The following is a 26,508-nucleotide window of genomic DNA, read 5'->3' on the forward strand; positions in this document are numbered from 1 at the left end:
GGATAACTTTTATTAAAAGAAAAACACGAAGCAACATTTATGTAATTTTGGTTATTGATGGCTTAACTAGTAGAGTTAGTATAGTGTATTAAATTGTCAAATTCTTTACCCCACTCCTACCCCCCAAAAAATATTATAGAATAAAATTAATAGGGTAGTGTGAGTAACGAATGGAATTCTCAACACAAATACTTAAGTATTATATAATCCTTAACAACTAAATTATCACAGCAACACTTAAATTATTGAATTACAAGAAAAAATATTGAAATAATAAGTAATTAAGGATAAATATAAGAATAGAAACGAGAAGCTTAGACTTTAGAAGAATAAGAGAGGAACAGACACTTTCTTCAATATGCATAAACCCTTCTTTCCAACTCATTCGTCCTTTCAACTAAATGTTAACTGGATCTGAATCCCATATAAAACACTTCAACATTTTACTCGGTCCAATAATTTCATTTAAATTAGTCTCCATCAATTCCAACCCATAGGCCCTTACAAACCCAACTTGGTTCACAACACTGTGATAGATCATACATATATACTTTCAATCTCTTTTGTAATTTTAATTTCAAATATCTTTTATTAATTTTAATCGAATATTATATAGTAAAAAAAGGAAAAAGAGAAGGCCAAAAATGAGACATGTATTATTATATTATTTTAATATAAAATGTCACATATCAATAATTCAAAGAAAACGAAAGAAGCTTCCTAATTTTGACAACTTGACATGCGCCAAGCGAAAATTATTTTACTATCATAGAGGAGATATGGAAGTCCATTCTAGAAAAAGGAAATTACAAATTCCACTAAAAACAAGAAATACAAGTTTTGCCACTAGACAATATTAAATATTTTTCCAATCTTAAAAAAAAAACTTTAATTTAAAAACCTTTCTTATGTATACTTGCAAAAGATATCAAAAAAGATTTAATTCAGAAGGGCCACTGAAGGTATGGTTTGTGTAGGAGCAGCCCCAGTATGAGTCAAAAAGTATTCAAGATTGGTACTAATAGCTGGAATTTTTGACTTGTTGAAGATTTTAGGCAATTTTCAAGAATTCTATACCCACCCAAAAAGCAGTTGAAAATGACTATCAAGTTCTTGCTTTTTTTGTAAAGTGAAATATTGGTAGGTGTTGAAACTGTTCATGTATCTTCCCTCAACTAGCCATTTACTCAACTTTAAAGCATATCTCTAAAAATCTTTAGACATTTAACAATTTGCAAATTGCAACTAATTTAACTAAGGGATAAGCGATCGTTACAAGTTACAAATATAATTCAAATCGTGCACTGCAAGGCTCATTTGGGGGTGGACGCTCCCAACAATTTTTTCATACCCAGGACTCGAACTTGAGACCTCTGATTAAAGATGAATCAGTCTCACCACTACATCACAACCCATGTTGGTAATATAATTAGAATTTAAGTATGTGATCAATCACATAAAATTATTCCAATCATACTTTTATGTCACTAATTATGACTATCAATTCAATCAACTTTCTGAGGTATAATATTTTAGATTTTTTAACTCAACTAACAAATAATAATTAACAAGAGTAATAAATGTATCAAATAAATAAAAAGAATTTATTTTGATATTAAATAAAAGCGCCCAGCTAGGATAATTATTTTTTCAACTATCCGAATAAATTCTCTGTGTTAATTATAATTTCGAACTATTCTGTATTCGATCGGAGGTTTTAACTTTACTATAATTTTCTCTCGATTAATGATAGTAATTTTCTAGAGTTATTCTCTCAAACTAACACTAGCTAGCAATTCAAACTAGCTACTCACAAGATTATGTCAATTTTTTTGTTATCTGAAATCTCTAATTTCACTTTTAAATATAAGTTATTAAAATCAATCTAAAAGTGACATTGTTCGACTAAATCATAATCTTATAATCTCTCTCAATTAATACAAGATATAACCACATTGTTAATAGGGGTTCTTCAACTAACAACAATTAAAACGGAATTGAACAATAATACAGAAGGAAACGAACAATTCAATTATATTTGAAAAGCAAAGTTGAGTCAATAATTATTGAGAGGGATACTACGAATCAAAATTTCTTGGTCGAAAAAAATATGAATAAAGAATCCCACTCTATCAAAAATTCATTTATAATATCCTAGAGATTGTTGAAATCTAAACATACTCATACTATTGTTCAAAAGCACAAAAATAGAATTCATAATGACAAGAAATAAAGGAAGATATATATTTAGTTCAGCAACCGAAAATTAATCTGCTCATTTATATAATTATTTATAATTGATTTTTCGGTCTTTGATATTGTGAGAAATCTTGATTTCGTACTACTATAAAAAAAAATTAGAAATTAGCAACATATATATTATATAGTTAAATAAGGAATTAAATACATTGTTAATCTTATTTAATGATAAAATATCAAAATATGTGTTAGGCACGAGCTATTTAGCGACGGATTAATAACAATATTCAATTGGTAGCTAATTTCAAATTTCTTTTTTTTTTTAGTAAATTAATGGAACTAGTGTATATACTTTTTGTCATTTGTACTAAATTTCCATAAAGCATGTTAAATTAGGGCCACAGCCTCACAGGTAGACCAATTAGTTAAAGTAGTTAAGATTTAGAAAATATTCTTGCAGACTAAAATGTTTTACTTTTCCTATTTGCCAAATTATAGAACGTGCTCCTGAAAAGCCAACATTTAGATACGTAGAAAAAAATTGGTAATTTTGAGGCCTTTTACTTTGGTAGGTAAAAAGTAAATTTAGGAATAAAAAAGAAGAAGATAATTGTTACAAAAAAGTTTTATTCACAAATAATTAAAGTAAGTAAAATGTGTTTAAACACATGAAATAAAATTTCCAATGCAAAATGTAGTTGAATCACATTTAACGATGCAAAACTTCCTAATTAAACATCGAACAAAAAATTCAACCACATTTAAAAAATTCTTTCACTTGCAAATATATGTGCTCATGGTAAACGAAAAATAGAAACATTGATCAGTAGAACTAAAGAAAATAGTCGTATGATAACTCGATATTTTCTATCGTTAAAGGTTATGATTGAATAGATAAGATTCTTCAATCGTTAATCAAATATACCATGTTTAAACTATAAAAATTAAAAAATCTTAAATAGAAAATATTGTTCAGACATCATCACATACTATATATTTTACAATTTTTTCTCTATTGATTGACTACCAATAAATTCTAATAAAATAAAATAAAAATTGTATGATGAACCAACTTGGTGTCTCAGATAATTAACATAAATAAGGCATCGAGACAACCATCCACTTGAAAGTCAAACACACATTGTCCATCTCAGTGACACACAAATATAATATTATACCTAACAGAAAAAATAAAAATAGAAAATATTACTTTAATATTGTCATTTCATTTATTAAAAAAAAAACCACTACAACTTCAGTTGATGAATGGTTCATGTGAATTTAGCAAAATGTGAAAGTCCAATTTTCCAATATCTTAATGAACCCTTTTTACGTTTTGTTTATATAAATTAAAAATAGAAATTTCAGTTGTCGATTGGAATTTGAAAACTTACCATCAAATTAAGGGAAATAATTTGTTAATTATCAGGACCGTCTCGATCATAAGGTCACTAAAGCAACTGCTTGGGCTTCAAATTTTTTAGGGCACCCAATTTTTCCTAAAGAATATATATAGTATTTGTTTATTTTATTTAATGTGGAGGTCGTTGTAATAATTGAGAAATTGAATATTATTTAATTAATTGTAGCATCTATTTTTTACGTGGCTACCTATTTTGTTAACTTATTTATATTTTGGTGATTATCATGAAACACGATACAATTCTTACATTTACCTTTTTTATTCCCCAACCAATTTTTATTATCTCATTATTGAATATTCTAACGTCTACCAAACGGTCAAACCTTTTGCATTATGAAAAATCTATTGTTTTGTGTTTATAAAAAGATCAAATTTATTTTTTGATGTATTCTTTAAATTTTAAGCACTGCAACAAATTCATACTAGTATCATTATATAAACTTTTTAAATTTTGAGTCAAATTCTATTATTCTAACTATATATTATATTTTTTGATTGAATATTTCTTGATTAAATGGGACCCGGTATTATTAAACAAAGAACCCCAGTATGAGGAGGAGCCAGTTGCAATTCGTGATTGTGATGTCCAAAAGTTAAGAACCAAAGAGAGCAACATGGTTAAAGTGCAATGAAAACATCGTTCGGTAGATGAAGCTACTTGGGAGACTAAGAAAGACATGCGACACAAGTATCCTCGACTGTTCGACGAAACAGGTACTACTCTATCTCTTTTTTAGCCTTGTTTTTCTTAATTAGTCACTCGAAGACGAGTGATGGGTATATTGGTATCTATTGTAACTACATGTCTCATTCGTTAGGAATAGGCCAATAGGGAAAGATTTCGGGCCAGAAAACTTCGAAAAAATTTAGCCTAGGCCAGACTTGGACGAATTCTGAATCAGATGAAATCTAGGGTGATCATGTGATGGGAGGTAAAATCTCTAATTTGATTGGACAGGCTGATAGCCAAGACGATACAAAGCATTTACGGTTTTGCGAAATTGCATTCGAACGAGTAAAACTCCTGCAATCAAAGTTGGCGTGAATGGTATATTTTAATACATCCTTGGAAGGGGGGGTGTTGTGAAATGGTGTCTTGGATCACAAACTTCGAGCTCACTATTTCCGCATATCCCGCCAGAGTGGAATTAGTCCTGCTAGAGCGGGATGGGTCCCGCCAGAGCAGGACAGTCGTGACTTAAGTCGTGATAAAGTCCAAAAATGGTCCTTTTCTGCAAAATCAATTTCTAAGACTTTGAGAGGCGACCTAGGGCGACTTCTATCAATTTCCCACGTATTTCCACGCATAAGATAAGGATTTTACTCCATAAATTCATCATTTGATTCCTAGAACTTAGAATTTATGGTTGGCAATCATTGGAGGAGGGTTTGAACTGAAAACTAATTGTGAGAAATAGCCTCAGGGTGGGGTTAGGATCATGTGTTTGGCCTAGGGTGTGAATTGTGTTATATTTCATAATAGTTAGGTCATGTGTTGATCCTTTATATGTGTTTACTATTTCTAGACCAAGAACGAGAAAAATAAATTCGGAAAGAAAAAGTTCTTGCATTGTAAGGTTGTTGAAGCGTGAATTTGAGGTAGGTGATGGTATAGTTTCCCGTATGTGTTTCATATACTTGTTAAATTGCTTCATGATATGCATGTGTGTATATGAATAGGGAAACCAGTTAGATTATGTGTGAAATAATCACTTGCTGGCCTGTTTTGTGATGAACCTGTACTTGGCGGTATAATGTTGTAAATACTGAATGTATTTGTGATTATAGTGTGTTTGGATCGGGTTTCATATTCCGACATATAATTGGATCGGATGTCACATTCCGATACATATTTGGATCGGGTTTCATGTTCCGACACAAAATTGATTGTTTGTAGGTCTCTTGAGAGGACCTTTGTATGAAGTTATAGCATGTGGAAAATATGGAGTTGTGATATTGCTGAATATGGTTGAACTTGAAATTAGTTGACTTATTTTGTATATGTATATGTCTGTTGTGTGGAATTTATTTGTCTATGATCCGCTTACTAGCTAACCGCGTGATCCTATTAGTACACCATTGTTTTTGTGTACTGATACTACTCTTGCTCTGCCATTTTATTGAGTACAGGGCATATTCAGCCGGCTGCGGAGAGACCACGGTTAGAAGAGTAAAGCTTGTTCGAGTTCAAGGGTGAGTTGTTTGTTTCAAGCTGTCGTGAACTCTTCTTTGTTCTAGTCCCTTTTTCAGGACTCAGATTTTCAAACACAGTTTAGTTGTATGACTTCTTTTGGGAGCGTTCTTCTTTTTCTTTACATTGACATTTGGTTAGAGTTTTGGTACGGATCACGACTTTCAGTTCCTAGGATATTTTGCATTTCGTTGTTATTAAAATCGTTAGCTGAATTTATGGAAACTCAGTATTATTTCTGGTTTTATTCCTGCTTCGCAAGTCTTTAATTGTTATCTCTTAAGTTTGACCAGTTGAGCTGTAAAAATGGTTCTCCCATTGGAGGGTTATTGTGGGTGTCAGTCACGGCGGAATGGAATCGTGACATTTTTAGTCATATATTACTCCCTCCGTTTTATTTCACTAGCCCCTATATCAAAAATAGATGTTTTAATTTAGTATTTATCTAGTTTAGCTAATTAAGAGTTTTATTACTATCCTTAATATTAAATAACTGCGTAAAGTAAGAGTAAGCAAATTTAGAATTTGAAGACACCATTGATATGGTTAGTTTACTAAAATGGACTTTTATTTAAATAAAAATTAAGAAATTTATCTGATCAAAATGGGTTAAGTAATATAAAACAGCTGGAGGGAGTAACATTTTAATGCTTCTAGCTACCCCTTAGAATTGTGAGAAACTCCAATCTTATCTTAAAAGATCTGAATAATATACTCCATTTATTTTAATTTATTTGACCTATTTTTATTTTTAGTTTATTTCAAAAAAAAATCTTTTCTTTTTATCAACTCTTTAATTTTAATTTTTCACGTAATGAAAGACATATTTACGTTAGCCTCTTCACATAATTCGAAAATGAAGTTTCACAGCTTGTTGATTGGAATTTGAAAACCTATAGTCAAAGGAAATAATAGTAGGTTTATTATTATTTACAGTAATTGGAATACTTTTTAGTTTACGTCAAATAAATGATAAACCAGAATCTTACTCCAAAAATGAATTTTGGAAAGAAAAAAATGGTCCAGATTACTAAATTAAATTGATGTCTACGAAAACCACAAAATATTCTCTTTTTTTTCGCCTTTTTATCTTCCCCTCGCATCGAATGTAAAAAGTATTTACATGAAATCAATAATGAAAGTAACATATATATTTTCATACACACACTTATATCGACTGTGGTTAAACTATATATATAGAGAGAGAGGGGGGGGGGGGGTAGGAATTACACAAGTCACATAGTATTATCTCTACTCTTTTTCAAATTACAAAAAAAATTCTTAAATTTGGTGGAATCCGGATACATCGTCAAAACGCCCCGATACATTGCGTCTCGATTTCGGATACATCCCTCAATGTTTCCATACATCACGTCTTGGTTCCGAATACATCACTCACGTCCCGATACATCACGTAAAGTGATGTATCCAATCGATATATCATGTAAAGTGATGTATCCAACCGATACATCGCGTAAAGTGATGTATCCGAGAATAAGAGATAGTAGGGATTTTTGTAATTTTTTCAAATGGTAGAAAATTTTAGAGAATATATAAAATAAGTTGTGTATTTAGGTATTTTTTTCATATATTGTGGGGATTATATATATATATTGCAATTTTAACTTCTAAAATTAAATTGCTTGATTTATTATACTTTTTGTATTACTTTTTAGCGACGGACAAATTATGTAGCTTAACACCAAAATTTGTTACTACACGAATTATCATAATTCAATTTTGTTAGCTACAAGTAATTTAGCAATGGATTAGTGTCAAAATTCGTAACTAATTCCAAATTTTTTTCTCAGAGTTAAATACTAATTTTGAAATGAATTGGATCATCCACTTTAAGTAATAATCACCAAAAGTTCTTTAATTTTGTCAAAGGCACGAGAAAGAGCTTAAAGTATGGAAAGAAGAATTTTGTTACGTTAATTAGTCTCCGAAGTGATTAGAATCCTATTAATATTCCTATTGATTTCAAGTGAGAAAAGATATAAAAAAGAATCAGATGATGACTTTCTAGACAAAATTACTTGTACTGTTTGGTTACGTATTTCTTTAATAAATTATGATTCATACTCGAAATGATTATTTTACAAACATAAGTAAATGCGACTAATTAATTAGACATTAATTCTTCATAGTAGTTGTAAAAATTAGTCCCACATTTTGGACTAATCCTTGAGATATTTTCAAAAATAATTTAAAATAATAAAAAAGGGTCAACTTAATATACCAATGATATTTTGAACCAAAAAGGAATATTTACTGTTCTGGCTGAAATATGTAAATAAGGTGTGTTTGGTAAGAAGAAAAAAATGTTTTTTGCAAAAATAATTCATTTTCTAGCCACCAAACACACACCAAAAAATATTTTCCTTCTTTTCTTATGTTTTTCTCCAATAGTTCATTCTAAATATTTTAGAGTTGAATACTGAGGCAAAGTTTCTTCTGAAAATTTCTCTGAGATAACTTTTTCGTTCATACCAAACACACCCACATGAATTGTTTAGCTAGACAATATTTTCTTAAAAAGGAAAAAAAAATTAACTCCTGATGGCACTATTTAATTACGACATATTATAAACTAAAAATAAAAGAAAGTAATTAAATACCCCTATCGTCCTAATTAACGTGATAGTGTTTAACTTGACACAAAATTGTAAGAAACAAAGATAATTTTTTTATATTACTTCTCTAAAATAAGTCATAAAACTTGTGTGACTATAAATCTCAGAAAATTTTATAATTGGATTGTCAACTAAATATAAAAATAAGGTAAATTCTTTTCAGACTTATTAATAACAAAAGGTGTAACGCAGTAGCAAACGTTATTCGTTATTCGTATAATAGTGGATCAAAGATATACAACGGACAGAAGTAATGAGCCGACATCAACCTTAATCATTAACTAAGGGGCAATGACTAAGATAAAAGTACGTAATAATGGACCCATTGTACAATACTCATTAGTCAACTAGTTGAACTTTAACCAGTAGAGCCTACAAAATGTTGACCATGGAGCAACAAACAAACTGAAATTCTTCTTGCTTATGTCACCTTTGAAAAAGAAATAATTGTTCTTTTATAGCAAAATAATTATATATATTATATTACATTACATACATTAACAACATAAACAATTTAATTTCTCAATAACAAATTATACTACAATTCAACAGATAATATTATAATAAAGGGATTCAATTATGATATTTGGTTATGAAAAGGCCAGAATTTCAGTTGGTGAGACTGCAGTAAAGCTTCTTAAAGTTGGACAAGTTTGTTTGTTTTAAGCTGAGGTGCCATTTAGCCGAACCAAACTTGTTTGGGACGGAAACATAGTTGTTGTCATAGGTGGGTTGACCCTCAAAGCTTTAGTTAAATTACTTGGGAAAGCGGTTACAAATGTAGGAATCGACACAACAATTTTGTTACACGACTTCTATGATCAAGAAATTGCCATACTCCATTGCCCTGTTTTCTCCATCTTAATTACCTGTACTGCACAAAACTACATTTCTAGATCCCTAGTCTCATACTTCTTGTTACCAAAAGAGTGTTATTTCACAGTAGAAACTGAAATATAGTACAAGTTGTTTCTACGAATAAGTTTAGCTGCATACAGCAGCAACTAATGTGAGTACACCTGCTTGGGTAATCAGGCCATTGCACTGTCAGTCCGAGCTGCATCTTCAGTCGATTGGCATCATTAATGTCTCAATCCGTCTGACAGAGCAATGCAACTTGTTCTCTCGCCTCAATAATTGCGGAAATGGAGAGAACCGATCACTAAAGTGAAGAAAATCCAAAGCTCAATCACTATCTTCACTCAACCTAAACCAGTTTTTGTCCCAGATACAGGTCTAAGCATTGAGTGACTGAGAGCAGGCTGGGAACTTGCTGGTGCATTAAACATACTGGGTGTTGAAGAGGATGGGTGTATTGCTGAGAGTGGCAGCCGAGGCCCAAATCCATACATTCCTTGTTGCGGAATAAATGACATTTGAGGATGCATTGGTTGGTTGTTTCCATATCCAGCAATAAAATTTTGTTGTGGAGGACCTGAAACTTGTTGCCTACTATTTCCTGTGTTACTGACCACTGCTGCACCAGCACTAGACACACCCATTGGTCGGGATACGTGAACTGAACCAGGTTGAGTTGTCATCATCCGAGCACGTTCTACAACAAAGCGTTGCCTTGTTCTTTCCAATTGTTCACATTCTTTCATTAACAAAGTCTCCACCTCAGCAAACTGCTTCAGCTTCAGCTCTAACCTCTTTAACTGTATGAACGGGGAAAGTAGTAGAAAAGTCAAAATTGTTGCAAAGCAAAGGTCAAGAGAGATGCATCCTTAACCAAACGCGGTTCAATGCAAACATAGAGATCCACAAAAGAAGCTCCCAAACCAACGATTTTCCTAAAAATGCAGAAATAAGATGCAAGGGGAAGAAATAGGACATAACTTACAAACATGACTAGTAGGAACTTGAAATTTTTCCTCTCTTTTCTTCAATATACAAAACTAAATCGGACTAGAATAAAATAGTGTTAGTACCATATTACTTATACCATTCTCAAAAAAGGAAGTGTTTAGTATCATACTACCATCCTTCCTTCCCCAGTAAAGGACAGCTGGGGAATAAAACAGACTCGAGATTGTCTGTCCATGGCATGGAAGCATACAATAGACATGAAATAAAACAATGATAAAAATAAAATTAATATTAAAAATTATAGTTAACTGGCAAGTAGAATGGCAAACTTCCTTGACTTACCATTTCATTTTTTCTTCAGGTTATTTCCATTTTGCACTCTTTTTGAATTTTATATCATTTGTTTCACTTGGGGCTAGAAGGGATGCGGGTGAGGAGTGGTTATTATTCAAGTTACTTACCATTGATGTCAAGTCTATAGTCTCAAAAATATCAAGCAAACACAAGAAAAACTATACTCCTTCCGTCCCAATTTATGTGGCACTATTTGACTTAGGAACAAAGTTTTAGAAAGAAAGGAACAACAACAATAACATATCCAGTGAAATCCCACAAGTGAGGTCTGGGGAGGGTAAAATATACGTGGACCTTAACACTACCTCGTGAGGTAGAGAGGTTGTTTCCGACAGACCCTTGGCTCAATTGCAACAAAACCAAGTACAAAGAATAAGGAAACGGTTAAGAGAATATTGCAAGTAACAAGGAAACAGTGCAAAGCCAAACAGAAAAAGGAGCCAAAAACAACAATAAAATAATGTGATATTAAAAACACAATAAACAACATAATAGGATAGATTATTGAAAACAATAATAAACAATATTGAAAATCAAAAACAAGAACTACGAAAAATCCAACTAGTACCATGGCAAACACCAGCCACCCTAAGCAAGACAACACTACACTACCTACTAACCTTCTATCCTAATACGTGTTCTCCAACCCTCCTATCTAAGATCATGTCCTCGGTAACCTGAAGTTGCATCATATCATGTCTTATCACCTCTCCAATACTTCTTTGGTCTACCTCTGTCTCTCCTCATACCCTCTACAACCAACCCCACACCTTACTGATGTGTCTATGCATCTCCTCTTACATATCCAAACCATCTCAATCTTGTTTCCCTCATCTTATCCACCACAAAAAGCACTCTCAACTTATCCCGGATATCCTCATTTCTAATCTTAAACTAAAAAGGAAGACTTTTGAAATTTGTGGTCTAAAAAAACCTTAGACATTTGTGTGGCTATAAATCATTTTATTATGGGTATAGGGGGAATAATAAAGTTAATTTGTTTCTAATTACATATACGTGACTTTCTGAGACAGACTAAAAAGGAAAGTATGTCACATAAATTGGGACGGAGGGAGTAGTATCCAAGGGTTACCTGCTCCAAGGAGAATCTGAAATTTATCAACGATTTATATTACTAGCATTACATTTCACCATCATAATGTTAGAACACCCCACATAAGGGAATGGGTTGTTGTCTCCTTATATGATCTTGAACAATCCTCAACTTCCACCTAGCTTTTGGATTGTGTTAGGCCCAAGATCTATATTCTTTAAATAGTCTAAGTGTCGAGACCCATCCCTATTATTGGTTTATCCCATGTTATGTTGTGCACACTCCAAATGTCCAAATCTAGAGTGTTAGAATGTCCGTGGAGGCCTGAAAACAAGACAGTCTCCAAGTGTGTAGGCCCCACATGTTGCTCATCTCCCCTTGTTGGTGGTGGTCTTACAGTAGCAATGGACGTAGAAGGAATTCTTTGCATGGCTTTTAACGTTTGGGTTCAATAACATTCACCATAGAAATAGAGAATGAAATAACTAGAAAGGTTGTTAGAATCCCCCTCTTCTAGAAGGATTGAACGTGTTTATTCATTTTGACTACTTTAGCATATTTTCTCATACTAATTTCTACTCTACCCTCTCAGAGTTCATTCTCCGGGTAACTCAATTTAAATTATTCTGGTGGATTCTTTCCAATCTACTTCCTTTAGGATTTCGTTTGAAATCATATAAAGACAATTCCTATTTGATAGCAAGTATTTTACGGTTAAAAAGCAACTGTCTCTTGTACAGATCGTGTATTAATCTACTATAACTATAGGATAGTCCCATATTTAATAATACCCGAACTCTTTCTTCTGTATCGAGGATCATCGAAATAAGCAAGAATACTATTTCGACGTAAAATACCATTTACAGGGAATTCAATCGAGATACCTGAACAAGACTTCTTTGTCCCCATACCCTTTTTAGTGTTTTACCCTCCGAAGTCAGTCTTCTCAATTACTATCCGAGACAGTCACATCAGGACCCGGAATGGGTGGAATATGTACATCAAGTACTAAGAACCACCCCCACTGTGTCTGCCAGCTATGAAGTCCTAGGGCGAGACTTACTTAATACAGAGTTTTGTTTTTCCACTAGGGACCAGATTTCCTCTCTCTATCAACTAATTTATTCTTCCCGACCTATTTGACTCTCTGGCCGTAGTTATTTAGGTGGTATTCCGAGATCGAATTCCTCCAAAGAACACACGAAACAAAGATATGAACAGGGTAAATAGAAATGGAAAAGAGATCTTTATATGGTCTTGGACCAACAGCACCTCATAAGCTAATTTTTTGGGTTGAAATAAGCCAGATGATCATTTTCTTCACATGGAAATTTTCATCTTTTTAACCAAATTCAAATCGAGAAGAAAACTGAATATAACAAACCATGTCCTATGCGGACCTTCCTATACACCAAACCTTAGGTCGCATAATATGATGATTGAAGGAGATAGAAGAGAAACGAGGTAAAGCCTAAAATCAAATGGAGAAACATTATATTATAAGTCCGAAAATCAAGATATAAGTGTGACAAGTTAAAGAAATCCTTGTGAGGTAAAATATTTAGTATTGAAATAAAATGTGCTTTGAACAGAGTGGAATGAATAAAGATTCATAAAGTTGATCTCAACTAGTTTGGGATTGAGGCATAATTGATTGATCCATACCATCCACATAAGGTATGTATTATGATGAACTCATCAGAACCTCAAACCACAACTCTCCAGTTACATCCCTCAAACCCAAATTCTTCTAACTTTTTTTAACCCAAGTGAATCCCATCACTACTAGCAACAAAAAACAAACTTCAGCAGCAGTTCTTCAAAGCCTTTGTAATGCATCTATAATGACCCTAATAGTTGGCAAAACCCAAATGCCCGAAAGTAAAAGATGTCAATAAAGAGCTCAACCAAGCACAACGCAAAAGAAAGAGGATGAAATAGATTCAACAGGAGGTAAATTGGAGATCAGTAACTACAGTATCAGCAGATCACCTGATGGTTGACTATGTTTGCAGATAAACGTTGAATCTCACGTTCTTCATGGTCAGCAAAAAGCTTTGATTTTATAGCTGCAGCTGCAAGACCAACTTTAGCAGCAGCTCTTACACTTTCAGTGGATAATGGAGCACCTCCAGTATCATGTTGACCCCATGGACCTTGTCCTCCTGACTTTTCATCTGAGAAGATTATATTAGAAAATATTTGAAGGATAAAACAAGAACAGTACAGTACCAGTTCAAATTTACATCCACCTTTTAGCTGATACGAATTTCCAACATCTCCATGAGGACTTCCATTCTTTCCAGGCCTTTTTATTACACTGGTCCTGCAAGATTAAAGTATGTACCTTGAGATCACTAAGACAATTAGAAATGTTTCATCCGTTGCTCCACAAGAACCTAACACATTATGGTATTATCAATTGCTGAATGCAACAAAATGCACGAAGCCAAACAGCATTAATTTTTTTCTCATAATATTTGCAAAAGGAAAAGATGCTTCCTTTATGTTAAACACAAAATCTAAACTTGTTGGTTTTAGTGAAGTCTCCCTTTTTTTTGAAATAGATTTTAGTGAAGTCTCCCTTTGATGTGTATTTGAGAGAATGACACCATTATAAACTTGACTACCTCAAAACATGAATAGTTAAGCTAAGTTTTCAAAAGGACATAATTGCAATATCAGAAATGTGCTTACCTTTTGCCTCATCAAAGGTGGATCACATTGCATTATGGTTTCAACTATCAAAACAGTGTATTTGAGTGAATTGAGAAGTGTGACTGCTTCTAGCTCACAGCTAATGTTTGACATATTATTTCTAGACTAAATGGCCAAAGAATTACTTTACTGAAAATGATAGGAGGTGAATCTCACATCGACAAAACACGGGAGAGATGTTGGGTATATAAGGAAGCAACTCTTAAAGCCGTGTAGATCCAAACCCAAAGTGGACAATATCGCTAGTGGGTTGGGTTGTTATAAAGGGAATATGCATTACCCAAGGTAGCAAGTGTATTGTGCCACGCTATGTTGCTCGGACTCGGGTGTGAGGGTCTAAAACAGATCCAGCCAGATCTAGAGGCTGGATCCTTTTACAACATCATAATCAGTTCAATCCCACAAGTGGGGTATGGGGGATAGGATGTACGCAGACTTTACCCTACCTTTGTGGGGTAGAGGTTGTTTCCGATAAACCCTCGGTTCATAAGAAATGTCATCGAAGCAAGATAGCAAGAAAAATATACAACCAAATAGCACGATACAGAGGTCGGATCCTTCATGATCTAAATTTTAAGATTCGTTTTAAGATTCGAGTATACAGATCTAAGCACAGACACAGGTGCAGCGATTAGGCTAAAAGTAAATAAAAGTATCAAAAAATAGAGTTAGAAAAATATTCCTAAATCATGGTGAACAAATTGGAAGAAACGTAATGCACAAATTTTTGAGTGCGAGTTCGAATCGGTAATTATTATTAGTGACTATTATTAAGTACATATTAAGTTCGAACCAGAAATTATTGTCTCTCAAATTTCTCTATTGATTTGGGTCAAAGTACCCAAAATCGTTTGACCATTATCCGGTACGAATCCCACACTTACACCATACCGTGTCGACACAAATGCGGCACCCAAAATGAAGAGCCCGCACAACTTAGGTGCCACTGAAGCATTCATGAGCATAGGCAAGCACATGAACAATAGAAAGCAACAAATTTTTCAGCATTAAACCAACTTAATATCTAAAATAGAGTTTAATAGGGGTAGTGCCATTTTGGCTTCAGAGTGTTGACTAAAGCTAATGAGCAGGACAGCTTTTGACCGGTTATTTCATCCATAAGAGTTCTGTTATTGACTCTTCCTTCCATGTTTGGAGATGATAACGCATACTGTTTTCACATCATCAGGTCCTTCAATTATTATATGAGAAGAAGCAGCTTCAGAAACAAAGAGAAACAGTTATAGAAAAATAGGGTGAATTCTGTCATCCAGACTTTCCTTCTTTTTTTTTGTCAATACGTAAACCAAACCAAACCAAAAGCTAGCTATGATTCGGCTTTTATCTTTTTTATTCAATTTTTTCAGTTTGCCTATCTGGGTTTGTGCATATTCCAAACTTGGAGTTTTGTTGGGCTTATAATCTTTATCAAAAAATATTTTTTTTCCTCTTGGGGTTGGGCCCTATTCTTTACTTCTGATCTTCTTTCAAGCTATTGATACCCAAAATGAAACGATGAAGAGGAATTCGAAACCAAGGAAAGGAATCTAAGTACCTCTTTATCATTAATTATCTTATGGCTTTTTGTTTCAGAGAGTTCATCAAGGGCGAAATATACATGTCTTATAAGTAAATTGATTTCTTCTATCGATCAAAAATAATCAAGTGAATTGATTTCTTCTTATTGATCAAAAAATATCAAGTGAATTGATTTCTTCTAGTTCAAGATATATTGTAATTATAATCATTTTTAAAATTTAAAGTCCATTAGATTTGTATGGAAGTGGAGCGAGTATGATCACTTATAGTAAATTATTTTTTTTCATGACAACACTAGTATTTCTATAGAATTAAACTTACAATGGCAAGTCCATATTGCACCCAAGGGTGTGGCCTAGTGGTCAATGAAGTGGTTGAGAGCCATGAGGTCTCAAGTTCAAATCCCAACGAAGACAAAAAACACTAGGTGATTCTTCTCATTTGTCCTAGCCTTGGTGGACAAAGTCACCTTGTAACTGTTGACTGCTGCTGGTAGGAGGTGGCAGGTATTCCGTGAAATTAGTCAAGGTGCGCAAAAGCTGACCCGAACACCACGGTCATAAAAAAAAATGGCAAGTCAATATTAATCACTTGGGAAAACACTACCCAAGTTAGACAACAGAAGTGCACTATCTTTTTAAGTCCTTGTGAAACCAATTAAGCCTAATTGCAAGGATAGTAATAAAAGTCAGGCAGTTACACATCCAGCAGCATAGATAGAAGAGTAATCATTTCTAAATTGATTTCCTTTTTTCCTAATAAATAACGCTGTTTATATATGCCTAAAAATTCGGTGTTTCTCTTTCTTCAAAAGATATGAAACCAAACCAAAGAACCAAATTTTAAAAATCACAAACTGAAACTGAACCGAAGAACCAAGAGAGTTTGAAGTTTCAAATGCTTTCCAGCTAGGCAAGACATATGCATACCCTAGAAAAGAGTAGTGCTTGAGGAATCACAAGTTTCCCGAAACATGCACATCAAAGTTTCCCCTACTCATCTTTTCTAAGGTTCTGGTTTACCTATATTACTTGTCCCAAAAAAAGGAGGTAAGGATTACAGTAATTGCAGATTTCATGAGAAAATATAACCTGTATCTAACAGAAACAACGAAGAAAATATAACCTGTATCTAACAGAAACAATGAATATCATATGGACGAACTTAACAAACCATTTGCACAAACAATGGGAGGACACCAACAATTTAAGAGTAGAATCCTGGAGCAGAGTCATTTACAAAGTCTGATCGGGCCCACTTACATATAACATTAGCCCATTTTGTGTTCAATCGATGGAAAGAAACGAAGGATAACGCAAAGCTGCACGTTCTGCCATTGTAGTATCTCTATCACAGGTGTGAGGTGACAGTGAGAAGCAAGGCATGCGACCCACCTTATACAGCTAGGGATGCAGTTGTGTCCAATTAGAAAATCATACATGTGTCAGCATGCAACCCAGTTTATTGCATCTCAGATATTGGTGATAAAAAGGCAAAGCAACATGTTCTGTCACCCAGTGTTTTCAAAAGCGAAGAGAGGAAAATAGCTCTAGGGTCCACTGGGTATATTCCAAGACTAATAAATATAAGCATAAATAACAAGTATATGGATAAAGAAAATGATTTTCTTTTACGATAAAGTGAAATACCAATAATTTAGGGTCACCTCTTCGGGAAATGCTTATTCGCAAGGAAAAAATTGTCTTTTAGCCTTAATGAAGACACTGAAGCGCACACTAAGCGAGTCGAAGTGCTCGACATGTTTTGAGCCTCGCTTCAGGGCTTAAGCGTGCCTTTGACAACAAAGCTGTCACCATAGTTTCTCTACCACAGGTGAAAGAAACATGGCTTGCAACCCAGTTCCATGCAGACAGGAATGTTATGTGGCAGAGCAAGCAGTGGCAACAGTCAACACAACTAATTATGCACTGAAAAATAGCCATCAGAGGTACTCTTTGCTTCCATTTAGCACTGCATACCTGTGAATATAGTGGACTGCTCGTATCTCTAAAACTGAAGATAATCCAGCATCCCCTTAGTTACTCCAAGTTGTAACTAGCTCGGTAATATCAGCCAAAATGGAGCTCATAGTTGCAGCAACAAGATTCTTACTTAAACTCTCCCAAAGCACAGGGGTTGTGCAAATAACAGAGATTTGTTTTGACAGGCAAAGAGATGACTAAAAGGGAATGAGCAGTTGAAATGGTGAAATACAGTATTTCATGTAGCACAAAATACCTAATGCACAAGGTAGAATGAGGAGAAACACTTGGGCAGTTGGAAACGAATAAGAGAAGGTTGTGAGGATGTCAAAAGAGGTGTCTGATTTGCTGGCCAAGGAAATGGACGGAGAGTCAAGAATTCAAGTTTTAGGTAAACATATACAACAAAAAATAGATGTTCCCCCTGTTTTGCTTTCTTTAAGAAGTTCTTTTGACAAGGAAAGATTATTTAAATGTCGTTAAGAAGTTTTACCGAGCAGTACACACTAACTTATTCTTATTCTTATATTTTACTATTACTTGTTATTTCCTTTATTTCGGTTATCATATTATTTGTTGTTGCTACTGTTCATTTCTCCTTTTGTTTTTAGCATATCTTCTTCACTTCTGTAATTTTTTTTGGATGCTTGATGAAGAAAAAACAGTAGAAAATACACACCCATTATTTGTTGTGGATCCATCCATCTGAGTCACGTTTCCTGATGTAGTTAAAGCATCATCCTTAGATAATGCTGCCAAGGATGCATGGGCACAAGCTGCAGCAACTCTTGGTCCAACAGCAGATGCCAGAAAAGCAACCTACAGATAACAACAGAGAGCTAAATAAAGAATCCTCTTTTTGTTGCTACCTCAGAATAAGGGTCATCAGCATTCAACTGTCCATATTTCAGATGGTATGGCATAGTCAATTTAAATGTAATCCAAACAGCTGTTAATAATGCACACACATCAAAAAATTTCTAATATATCACAAGTTATGCAAAAGATCAAGGAGAGGTGAGCAAGTATAAAAGCAAAAATGTTAATATCAGCAATTTCTACGCCACCAACTAGTGGAAAAGGACTCAGAATGAGATATACAAGTTAAAAAAATCAAGACACTAACCACTTCAAACTAAGCAAAATCTCATATTCTATATTCAGATAAAACTTGAACCTAAGAGCAGGTAGTTCCAGGTCCAGAGCCTCAATATTGACAGGGCTGCTAAGGCCTTCCCTTATTTAATTCTACGAAGCCATGTACAGTTGCATATGCAGCAATGCAACAAATGTGAAAAGGTATAAGTTTATGATTTGGGATCTGATGGATCATTCCAGGATGTTAAACGGAACAGTGAATAGATTACAGTAGATAGAATTTAAATAATTTGATTTTAAAAATTCATATGAAAGCTGCAATAGACGAAAAGACCAAACAAAATGGGTCAGTCATATCTGCAAATTATATCATTCAGTTTTGGAAAGTAAAAGGAATATACCTAGACATATTAGTTTTATCAAATTCAACTCTGAATCTTCTCTGTTATGAAGCATCATAAGGAATTCCTACGTGTTTCATTGCTTTAACATTTTTACCATGGTGAAAGATCTTTTTAAGAAACCAACTCACATGGAAGACCTGAATTAATGTTTCTCAGATATATTTCATCTGCTAACTCCTATTTTGACGATTATCTCACCATAAGGAGATTATGGGACCGTTCAGCAAGTTAGACAAACAAGAATAGCCTAGTTCTCTACCAACCTACCCCAATGAAATAACTAAACTGAAATGGTACGAAGAGCCCGTCTGTCATAGTTGATTAAACGTAGTTTTAAAAGTCGAAGACTTCAGGATAATTTTTGGCCTCGGAAACAGATCTGGGAAACTTATGCTTCTTACAAGGAGATACGTTCCTCATAGTCGGTGGCTCATAAAGCAAGCTAGACACTTACAAAAAAAGAGGATGCCGATTATGATCCAGGTGCTTTTTGTGTGGATCCAGTTCAGTAAGCACAGATCATTTGTTTTTACACTGCTACATCACTGATCAATTATGCAACTGCTCCTTAACATGGTGGGACTTAAATGGAGTGTGCCCAGAGAGACGACTGGGTTTCTGTAAAGCTGGAACATCAAGGGTGAGAACAAGAAGAAAAGGAAATGGTGCTACACTATGCCTTCTTGAATGTAGTCTATTTGGAGAGTAAGGAAAGTGCTTTGAAGACAAAGAAGGCTCTATTCAAAAGATCAAGATGAATTGTTTACTTTTTGTTTTATCTTTCGTGTAAACAAAATTTAACCAGTGAAAAGTGAACCAGGAACTGTTAGATCTGATAGGATCCCTCTAAAAGAGAAGGGACATACTTGTTCTATTGATCTGTAAATGCTTTTTCTTGCAGCCTTGCACCTTCTTGGTGCTTTTTATCAATACAATTACAGATTCTTACAAAAATTGTTGAAGCTGATTACAAAATATACTTCAGCACTAGTTGAGTAAGGATAGAACTGGTTAAATTGATAATAAGTTGTTGGTGTGTGTGGTAAAAAGTCTAATAAGCACCTTATTCTTATAAAGTGCCTGAAATGCCATAAAGCTATTTACAAAAATAAAAATATTAGAAGCACCTCTACATGGAAATGACAACAATGAAATGGAGAGGAAGGAGGTTTTGTTTTGGAAGGGAATTTCAGGGGTCACAAAAAGTAACAGGAACAATATAGCATAATTTTGGTAAAAGCAAAGTGCTTATAAGCTGAAAGTCATATATTGGGGGGGTGGGAGACAAGCTATATCTTTTGGCTGATTTTGCCTAATAAGTACTATGCATATAGGCACATTTGGTAGACACCAACAGAGTAGGGTAAGTCAAAAAGTGTTTATCAGTAGGTTTAACCGGCTTCTAAGCTTTTACCCAAACACCCTCTAAAGCTCAAATGGAAATGCATTGCCTTCCACAATTTCACGCAGGGAGAGATGAAACAAAGAGGAAAAGGATACTAAAAGAGAAACAAACTATAGAAAACAAATAACATATTTGCGTTCTTAACAAGTGACATGTATTTCCCCATCCGACAAAATGAAGGCAGCTTTTCTCAAGAATCAACAGATATCGTTGGAGAAACTAGGAACTAAAGTTTTTTCATATGAAAAAGAGGAATAAACATTTCATAAGAGCATGCTGACAACAACAAAGTCCTACCAGGGACATTACTGGATTTCCACAGTTCTCAAATGGAAATTTGCTATCAGAATCAAGGTTTTCAGTGCTTGGTCCTGCATCATAAAAGGATGAAGCAAGAATATTAAAGATTCAGTTTTTGTATCATAATAAAGACAAATGAGAGTTCACTGTCTCACCTGCAAGATTCCCATTCAAAATTGAATAGGATTTGTTACGATCTTCACCTGAGCTAGAACTAGAGGGACCAGATGCACCTGGAAGTTCAATATTGTCTAATGAGGCACCATCCAAAGGCAGGCGGACAAAATGAAGGATGCACTGTGCCTTTGACTTGGTGGCAACATGTTCTGCAATTTGATTCCAGTTTTCATTGTAGAGTTGCATTCCCTCAAGAAGCAATAGTGTTTCCTGGTCAGTCCAAGTATCTCCATCTAGATCTCCATAATCTTTCATAGAGCTCACTTTGACAAAATCCAAGCTAGAGTGACCAGCAATAAACCTACCCTCATGGAAGCAATCCAAACACAATAGAATATCAATCTGTCAAAGAAAATGTAAGTTAGTGTTGAAGGCACCCACCACTCGGCAATATTGATCAAAGTAAGTCATGTATTCAACGCCTATGTGTCAAGTAAAACACAAACTTTTTAGTCGCACATAAATTTCTGCCCCAAATGATGTTGCTGAGAAAAATTTCATAATCTCAAATATCCTTTTTTGCTAGCAAGAGGTTCTTAGATTAATGTTTTTCCTTCTTTTGTTAACCTTTTCACAACCTCTTTAGTAAAACTCTGGTAACAGCTAATTCTAATCCTGACACATATCAGTAAACAGCAGACAATCTAATGGAATCTCACATCTCTCTACCAGACAAGACGGCAAAGGGACTAAAAGCTGATATGGGTCTTCTTCTCGCCTGATCAACAAGGTAACTTATTGTGCATTGAAGCGATGAGAATTTTTTACTGCACGTACACTTCCTTTAACACCAAATGAACAATATATATGTCTATTACAGAGTACTTAAAGCTCTCAAAGCAACTACTCTCTTTATCTCCACAATAGCAAATAATGCCTTGAAAATTTGCTCCACTAAGAAATACCTGAAAGAACTTAACAAGCATTCACTGATTCTTCAATATAAGCCATAACCAGCAAATAAAGACAGAAGTAGATGTGTGATATACCTCCTTCTGTGACTGATAGTACGCCAGTGAAACCGGCCGAGAACAACAATTGCATCTAATTTCAGACAAGAGTTCTCGGATTGAGTTGTCAAAATCAGATTCATCATCGGAGTCACGCACAAGTTCGGGATAAACATCTTTTGCCTTCAGCCGACATTTAGGCTTGTCAAACTGGACTAAGCTGTCAATAGACTTCAAACCAGCTACTGGAACACAGAGATCGCTGTTTGAGTCCTCGTACAAATATGTGCCATCTTTTGGGGCCTCATCTTTAGGAGCAACAGCACAGTAGTTGATGATCCCCCAATGATCAAGAAATCTTGCAATTCGAGTTACATCATCAGCACTGATACCAGCTACTATCCCATGGCAATCATCAACTAACAAGTGCTTTACAGGAGACTCCATGTACTTTGCAACAATACAATTTCTACATTCCATGTATTTTTCGGGTGTATGTTCAGCTGACTTTCCAGAGAAAAAATGTGGCACTACTTGTCTTTCCAATCTGTGCACAGTATTAGGTGAAAACCAATCTGCTTGCACAGGAATAACAAAGGACCAATTAGACAGAGAGCAGAGAGCATAAACAAAAACACATAAACGAGACACCAGTACAAAGATCTCAAGCAGTAATTGACCTACACATGGATACCGTGAGCGGCACAGGCGACATTCATTTTAAGAAGAAATCAATGAGTAATCTAAAAAGTACTGCAATGGAGTACTAAGCCACCATGTAGTCTCAAGAGTAGAAGAGAACATAATCCAAATATAAATCCAAGAATGCTACTCAATACTAGAAATAAGCAGAGCAGATATCCTTGTATCCAGAAATACTTTGTACTGCACTCAAGTCAAGTGCACCATGAATGCCAAGCATAGCATGTCCAGTTTTTTTTTCATATCGAAAAAATTCCCTGTGGACTTCCGACCCGACTCTAGTTGTCGCATAGGTTCGAAACTTCGAGTATGAACCTGCCCCATCCACCTTCCTCCCAATTTAAATACTAGGCTTTGACTGTGGCAGAGTTCAAACCTAACTGCCTAATGCATATTGCGTCTTTACCACCGAACCAAAGTCCCAAGTGCCCTTTCCAAGTGATTTTAAGAATTCAGATTCCCAAAAATCCACATACCACCATTTTTACAAACTATGATTTTCTTTGAACCTAACCAAGAGACGGACTTCTTATTCTCAGACAAATACCCCTTGCAATCTAGACAACTTTGTCAAAGATTAAGGATCGTTGGAATTTAAGAAGACCTTAAGGCAAACTACTTTTATAGAATATTGGTGCCTGCCACTCACCTCTCGAGATAAATCGGGTGATTCAAGAGGTTATTGTTTTAACCTTTTAGGACAGCATATTTAATTTGGTAAAGCCCATGCAAAAAAAAAAAATTGATAGAAAATGGCAGATGTTAATCCTAGGATTCCAAGTAAAATGAGTTTACTCTGGTACTCAACACATGCAAATCTTAGAATTCACGTCTTTAGTTCAGTTGGACCAAAAAAAGTCTTTAGTTCAGTAAGTTTCCTCTAGCATTTATTTCACAAGTATGCCATCAACATTAGACTAGGACAGTAAAGTACAAAAGAGGATTCCAAGTTCTTGTTTGCTCAGCTAATAACTAATATAGATTCATATTTTCCTGTGAGATATCACATACACCTCTTCTGACCTATCAAATATTCTATAAAATACACTCCTGGTGAAGAACGTTATCTTTGAACTAGAAGGACAGCAATAATCAAAAGAAAGTGGAAAGGGATTCATATATTCACAACAGTGTCTATAACATACCTCTTTAAGGTCCCATTGCCAGAAGGCATACTGATTTGATAGAATCACCGGCAATTAACCTAGATACTAAGGTCAAAGATTGATTCATCTCTTAAATTTCAACAAATTAGGAAGTAATTAAATCCAATGATCATAATCGCTGTTCGAAATAATAATAATAATAATAATAATAATAATAATAATAATAATAATAATAATAATAATAATAATAATAATAATAATAATAATAATAATAATAATAATAATAATAATAATAATAATAATGATATCATTGGACTTTGCAACTACCTTATTTCCCAGAATTAGTTTAAGTCCTGACAGAAAATGCAGACTTCTACTGTACAATTAAGAAACTTCCAACAGTTGACCTTTTCAGAATGCCAAAAAGGAATGCATACTACAGATCTTACACATACCACTCTAACTCATAGTCTATCCTTTCTTGCTCAAAATCATTATTCACCAGCAAACACGTATTTTGCTACTTAAAAGCACACAAAGGCTCCATCAACTACGGAGATGATATGCCACAAAATATCTCTATAAGCACATTGTATGAGTACCTGCGTGCATTGGAACAACATGGATTCGACCTGCACTACCATAATGCTTAATGACACCGCGACCCGGTAATATCTGTGGAGGAGAAATGACATATGAACCACTCCCACTACCTTCTCCTCCTCTTTCCTCAGTCAACAAAGAGTGACTATCTGCGGGCACAGCTGAAAGCGCCTGAAGCTGCCCATACGATATGTTTTCCAAAACCACCCCATTTTGCCTGCTCTCCCCACTCAGCCCAGCCTTCTCTGTTGCTACAATATTGAGCACAGATGAATGAGGCCGGTTTACAGCTCGTCTCACTACCAAAGGAAACTCACTAATCCGTTCCCTACTTTCTGACACCAACTCAACAGAGTAACTTCGATCCAATGAATTGTTAGGGTTTTGATGGTCATCTTCCATCTCCTGCTGCTGGTCAATGTCTTCCTCATCCTCTTCATCTTCAAACCCGTCATCTTCATGTTGGGTCTTGGATTTCCTCGAAATTAAAGGCTCCCGTTTTCGCTTCCTCCATCTATTCCTCGTCTCTACAACAACAACAACAACAACAACTAGTTAGCTTCGTCTATTTCAATTCCCAACACATGGATCCATGAAATTCTACCACAAAAATCAACCATTTTTTTCAAATCAAATTCAAAAATTCATTCATAAAAAAAAATGAAACTAGACATATTTATGAACAAAATGAAAAGGTTTTTTGTGTGCACCTGAGGAGGAAGCTGGCATTGCTGAGAGAAATTGGGTTTTTGGGCTCCTGAGGAAGAGGGGTTTAAAGGAGAGATTTGTGGGGTCTGAGATTGGTTGTTTTAGAGAGAGAAACAGAGAGAGGGAGAGAGGAAAATGGGGAAAGGGGGATTGTCTCTCTGATGCTTCGATGATAATTTTGAGCTCTTTTTTTGGAATTTCGCAGCTGTGTTTTTCAACAATTAATTAATTTGTTTTTAAGGTAGCCGTGTCAATGCACGCGCTCAATCAGAGGGTGAGGAAAAAGAGAGTAACGTAAAGGTAATGTTATTTTTTCAGTCCTTAATACTTGGCAAAAAGACACTTGTACCTGCTTCAAATTCTGTTTCCGTCCCTCTAACTTTGCGAATTTTTATTCAAATACCAGAACTTATTCAAAATCTCAATTTACGAAGCGATCTCTAAAATCAAAGACTGTAAAAATAAAAATATGTATTTTTCATAATTTTTTCTTCTTATTTTTTTATAATTGAACAATGAAAAGCTTAAAATGATCTGATTTATCATTATAACTTCTTTCTGTCACAAATACCAATAAAGCCTTAACTATTTTTATCCAGTAGAATTAAATCAAAAAAAAGCATATCAACTCTTAACCAAACTCACTCATCTTAGCTTCCTTTTGGTGTCATCACAAAATAACATAACAAATACTCATTGATTTTGCATTACATAGCAACATGTACATAAATAAAACAACTTTTAAATATTATTTCATTATTTTCATAACCATCACAAAGCATTATCTTAACTGTAAGGTTTTTATTATTGAGTTATTTTTTATCATCTTTTATAATAGTAACGACTATCATTTTATGAGCATCAAGAAACGCTTTTCCACTAAATAATTATTCCATCACCCTGATTCATTCATTTACCATTGAACAACACTCTTTTACCATCTTTCTCCTTAAAAAACTTCTCTGATTATCATTAATATTAGTTTATCTACTTTCTTAGTACAATCTCCGATCCAAACAAGAACTCAATTGACGACATATGTTTCATTGACACTCACTTTGTTGCCTATAAAGCCTTCTCCCGTATTATTTGTAACTATTTTTATAAATATAATTTTAACTAGTACTATTTGTACATCAATTTCTCAGCA

The 26,508-nt window shown here is 34.3% G+C and overlaps 1 protein-coding gene across 1 annotated transcript; it reads right to left on the minus strand.

The window, feature by feature from the left end:
- Positions 1 to 9,181: 9,181 nt before the first annotated feature.
- On the minus strand, positions 9,182 to 25,558 carry LOC129901542 (SWI/SNF complex subunit SWI3C). Its single transcript, XM_055976754.1, has 9 exons — positions 25,361 to 25,558; positions 24,650 to 25,177; positions 22,279 to 22,814; positions 21,268 to 21,631; positions 21,110 to 21,183; positions 18,585 to 18,724; positions 13,919 to 13,992; positions 13,659 to 13,843; positions 9,182 to 10,107 (listed from the first exon to the last, which is right to left on the minus strand). The coding sequence occupies exons 1-9, from the start codon at positions 25,377 to 25,379 to the stop codon at positions 9,652 to 9,654; spliced, it is 2,376 nt and encodes a 791-aa protein (XP_055832729.1). The 5' UTR covers positions 25,380 to 25,558; the 3' UTR covers positions 9,182 to 9,651.
- Positions 25,559 to 26,508: the final 950 nt, after the last annotated feature.

This window comes from Solanum dulcamara, chromosome 8, assembly GCF_947179165.1.
Source record: "Solanum dulcamara chromosome 8, daSolDulc1.2, whole genome shotgun sequence".
Taxonomy (NCBI): Eukaryota; Viridiplantae; Streptophyta; class Magnoliopsida; order Solanales; family Solanaceae; genus Solanum; species Solanum dulcamara.

What these genes read in the sequence shown, in the direction of transcription:
- LOC129901542 (XM_055976754.1), bottom strand. An exon ending in ACTATCAGTCACAGAAGGAG is followed by an intron (nt 21,632 to 22,278) that starts GTATATCACACA and finishes TTTCTTTGACAG; the next exon opens with ATTGATATTCTATTGTGTTT. An exon ending in AAATTCGTATCAGCTAAAAG is followed by an intron (nt 13,844 to 13,918) that starts GTGGATGTAAAT and finishes TAATCTTCTCAG; the next exon opens with ATGAAAAGTCAGGAGGACAA.